Source organism: Nansenia antarctica (genome assembly GCF_963989245.1).
Source record: "Nansenia antarctica genome assembly, chromosome: 15".
Classification (NCBI taxonomy): domain Eukaryota; kingdom Metazoa; phylum Chordata; class Actinopteri; order Argentiniformes; family Microstomatidae; genus Nansenia; species Nansenia antarctica.
The window spans coordinates 7199189-7204188 of record NC_137685.1 but is presented as its reverse complement, the minus strand read 5'-3'; the positions used below and the strand labels follow the sequence as shown (position 1 = coordinate 7204188).

The 5000-nt window shown below is 46.7% G+C and overlaps 1 protein-coding gene across 1 annotated transcript in view; it reads right to left on the bottom strand.

Annotated features, from left to right (window-relative positions):
* The window catches only part of LOC308170949 (rap1 GTPase-activating protein 1-like), a gene marked incomplete at both ends in the record, with an annotated part of 33716 nt that overhangs the window by 25402 nt on the left and 3314 nt on the right, over positions 1 to 5000 (bottom strand). The window contains 3 exons of the mRNA XM_080545803.1: positions 679 to 867; positions 1370 to 1408; positions 1765 to 1812. Coding sequence (XP_080401929.1) covers positions 679 to 867; positions 1370 to 1408; positions 1765 to 1812 — 276 coding nt within the window. The remainder of the gene's footprint in view (positions 1 to 678; positions 868 to 1369; positions 1409 to 1764; positions 1813 to 5000) is intronic.

The window sequence follows — 5000 nt, the reverse complement described above, 5'->3', positions numbered from 1 at the left end:
CAATAAGAATCAGATCCAGCGTCAATATCAGCAAAATACGGGGCACTGCATCTCTCACAGTGAAAATACACCCCGTGTCATCCAAGAAAACCAATCAAAGAGGCAATACCGGTATGTAAACAGCCAGGCTACAGCATATAACGACCAGATTAAACTGTTATATTAACAATAACCGGAGTGAAAGCTTGTTGTGTTTCAGAACTCTTTCGAGCCAGCCCTTGCTAACCACAACCTCCTTGCCGGTTCCATCACCCATTGAAGAGTAAACCTCCTTTGCTTTGTTTTGTATCATTTGCCTCGAAACTTGGTTGTGTTTGTCATTATCATTCTGTGTTCTACCTCCACCAGCCTCCCCTGGTGTTCTACCTCCACCAGCCTCCCCTGGTGTTCTACCTCCACCAGCCTCCCCAGGTGTTCTACCTCCCCCAGCCTCCCCTGGTGTTCTACCTCCCCCAGCCTCCCCTGGTGTTCTACCTCCCCCAGCCTCCCCTGGTGTTCTACCTCCCCCAGCCTCCCCTGGTGTTCTACCTCCCCCAGCCTCCCCTGGTGTTCTACCTCCCCCAGCCTCCCCTGGTGTTCTACCTCCCCCAGCCTCCCCTGGTGTTCTACCTCCACCAGCCTCCCCTGGTGTTCTACCTCCCCCAGCCTCCCCTGGTGTTCTACCTCTGCTAGCCTCACCTTGCTCATGAACTGTTTCCTGTAGATTTTGGCGGTGCTGTTGGACTCCAGTTTGATGTGGGCCGGGCTGGGGTTCTTCCCAGGCTGGGCCGTGGGTGTGGGGCTGGGCTCGTGGTTGTTACCCTCGATCCAGTAGCCTCCAAACTGGGGCAGCAGGATGAGAGGGAAGGGGCTCCGGCGACCCAGAACCTGACCAGAACCAACACCAGAACACAGGTTAACATGGTCTACCACCCAGAGCCTGACCAGAACCAACACCAGAACACAGGTTAACATGGTCTCTTGACACGCTATCGCACAAAGACACGGTATTGAGTCACGCCGCTCTCTGTCAGCACGTGTTGAAAAGTGGCAAAACGTGTTAAAAAATGTGCAAAGTCGGCCATCTTAACAGTAGTATACTGTATCTAATAGATACCATGAGACATAGTCCAATGGGAGTTTAGAATACTGTAACATGATATGCATTTTTAAAATACATTTTCAGATCATTTATTAAAACGAAAACTCAAAATGAAACACGTTAAAGTTACACGTTAAAGACGAGGTACAATAAAAAATCATTCTGTGGAGTCGTTCAGAACAGGTCAGCCCGGTTCCTATAGCAACAACATGACGAGGAGCTACGCACAGCTCCATGGGTGAGAGACAGACAGCTGGACATGGCAGTGGTTGTTGTTGTTGAGCCTACCTCGTGGACGCTGGGATAGGGGATATAGTCCTCCTCTGTCTGCGGAGAGAAGAGACCAGAGCACATGTCATGATGTCATGATGACTCATCGAACAGAACCATACGCTACTCTGGAGGAGAACTAGCAACAACCATCTTTACTGCTGTGGAAAATTCTGGCAAAAACACATAAACTCCCAAACTGCTAAAACCACATCACGCACACATCATGTCTGGTGGCCCGCCCCAAATAAAAGCCACTTCAGGACCACCACAATAAACTGAACCAGAACCTCCATCCTCCCCCAGCTCCTCCATCCTCCCCCCAGAACCTCCATCCTCCCATCAGAACCTCCACCCCCCGCTCAGAACCAGAACCAGAACCCGCAGGGTGTCTGGGGGGGGGAGACACTCACTTTGATGGTGTTAGGGAGGGGGCTTCTTTGTTCATCCATTCTGCTGCCCTGTAGAGAGAGAGAGAGAGAGAGAGAGAGAGAGAGAGAGAGAGAGAGAGAGAGAGAGAGAGAGAGAGAGAGAGAGAGAGAGAGAGAGACACACACGCACACACACACACACAGTTGAACTAATAGGTAACAGTAGCAGAGGTCAGGATTAGGGTTAGAGAGGTCAAGAGGTCAGGGACCTGACAGACAGACAACAGCCTCTCAGATAGAGAACACTGGGTTTCCATAACAACAAATAAGACATGGGACGGACAGACAGAGAGAGAGAGCGAGAGAGCGAGAGAGAAAGAAAGAGGGTGGTACCAAACAGAGTGGGTATATGGTTAGTGGAGGTAGACATTGAAGGACGGGCTCATTTGATGAATTGTTACATTTACATTTTGGGCATTTAGCAGACACCTTTATTCAAAGCGACTTACAACAAATACATTTGACTGAGCAAATCATCTATCCGTCAGTCATCGGAAGAAAAAGTAATCTATGCTGGACCAGGGGCCACTGGCAGTCAACATGCTAGAAGAAGGAAGGACCTTCCACAGCCTCCCTTGGTGTTCCGGACTGTAATGGCCTGCACTTATTGGTGTTTTGGACTGCCTCATTCCAAAGCGCTTTACAATGGCCTCTCATTCACACATTCACACACCAATGGCGACAAGCTACCATGCAAGGCGCCGACCCGATCAACGGGAGCAATTAGGGGTTGGGTGTCTTGCCCAAGGACACCTCGACGTATGGACAGCTGGGGATCAAACCGCCGACCTTGCGATCATTAGACGCCGGCTCTACCTCCTGAGCCACAGCCGCCCCGTTCTTGGTTTAGGACAATAAATACAAACGAAGATATCTGTTTTGCAAAAGAACACCTCAAATATGTTGTCTAGTTTAATTGGGAATCAGATCTGTAGTACAATACTTGCATGTTATGAAATGTAATTCTCATAAATAATAAAGTGAACAGTAGGACAAATCATTTTTAAACTGATGCTGTTTTCGATGGCTCAGTCGATGGGCAGATACGGGTGCACCGTTTCGTGTTATCACTGGGTGAATTTTCTTTTTTTAGCCTTTCTGTCAGGATTTGTCACCATCATTTGTTGTCATGCAGTCAGTATGGATGAATATTAATTAGGGGCGTTTCACTGACTATATATAGGCAACTATGGTCGTTAAAAAGGTGGGACAAGACGCTCGCTCACGTGCGCCAATTTTAGAGTTGATTGCGATATATAAAGGGAAACCGGCGTGGTGTTAGAATATTTCGAATAATATGTGTGTAAGCACTTTCTGTGTTTCGTCTGTACGCAACCTTTTGACAGACTTTTGACAGAATGGTCCGGAGTGGTATCAAACATACCAATCCTGGTTCTATTCCATGCATTACCATACAGTACACACCCACACACACACACACACTCACACACACACACACACACACACACACACACACACTCACACGTCACCGTTAGGTCAGTCATAACAGTCACTTCACAACTCGGAGAGGAGAGAGTATGTGTGTGTGTGTGCGCTCGCCTTGCACTAATTGTCATTGACATCCTGCTGAAGACATGTTGGATATTAGCGTCGCTTAGCGTCGTTAGCATCAACAACCTCAGACTGATCGTCATTAAGTTGGCTGCTGAACTGCTGGTCATCGCATGATCACAACACACAGGTTTGCTGCTGGCCTCCAATTTCTACCTCCACCAGCCTCCCCTAATTCCTACAGTGTATGTCCCATAACGAGTTGTGTATTAATGGTGACCCATTCACCCATTCACACACACATTCACACACCAATGGCGGCAAGCTGCCACGCAAGGCGCCGGCCCGCTCACTGGGAGCAATTTGGGGTTCAGTGTCTTGCCCAAGGACACTTCGACATGTGTTCAGCCGGGGCTCGAACCGCCGATCTGCCAACCTTGTGATCATTAGATGGCGGCTCTACCTCCTGCGCCACAGCCGCCCCAATTATAGTGTATTATGGTATTGTCTGAATCTCTTTGGGCCGGTATCGTCATGGTAATGACTCCCCGGTCCACATGGCAACGCTTTAGTCCACCTCAGGGACACTTAAACCCCTGGCAACCTCACGGCAACATCACGGCCATCATACTAAAGCCTGTCCTCCATATTTATATCATAATCAATATCTCCAAACCTTTCATTGATTGACAGTATGTTCATATTAAAATACTGATTAATAAGTATGTTAAGTATAACACAGACCACAGTTATGACATGGTTGTTACAATGGTAATAACACAGATATAATAACACCCAGAACCTACCCCTCAGTCACAATGAAAAGTGCATATCTGCAATAAACACCTGGCTCATCCACAACTTCCTCAAACTCAACAGTGACAAGACAGAACTCATTCTCATCGGCACCAAATCCACACTCAGTAAAGCCGGACCCATCACACTCAAGGTGATGGTTGTGACCATTGAGGACACTACCATCACCCCCTCCCCCCTGGCTCGCAACCTCGTGCTCATGTTATCTGTTGCTTGTTGTTTCTGTGTCTTCTGTTTTTCCCATATTGTCAGCGTCTTTGAGCCACGGAAAAGCGCTATATAAATACAATGAATTATTATTATTATTATTATTATTATTAGATAAGGCTGGTACATGTATAGAAATATCAAAAGGTTTTAAACCGATTTGGGTTCCATTAGTCGTCTATCTGTACAGTATAGTATAGTGGTAGTGGATAGTATAGTGTATAGTGGATAGTGTACATAGCCTTTATTTATGTAAACCAGCTCCTTCCCTTCTTGTGTTTTTTTTTATTAGTTTTTTTTTTAGTTTTTTTTTCTTTCCTAGCACCAGGGGAGCCACCCCTCCCAAATTTCGTTGTTTGGTACCTGTACTATAGCAATGACAATAAAGACCATTCATTCATTCATTCATTCATTCATTCATTCATTCATTCATTCATTCATTCATTCATTCATTCATTCATTCATTCATTAGAACCTTCTGTGGAAAGGGTTCTTTAAGGGTTCTACTGGAAGCTAAAGGGTTCTTTACAGAGAGAGAAGGAAAGAGAAGGGAAGAGAGAAGTGAAGAAGATGAATAAGAGGCCTGACAAGGTGCAGAGGGTTGTGTGTGTGTGTGTGTGTGTGTGTGTGTGTGTGTGTGTGTGTGAGTGTGTGTGTGTCTGTCTGTGTGTGTGTGCACATGT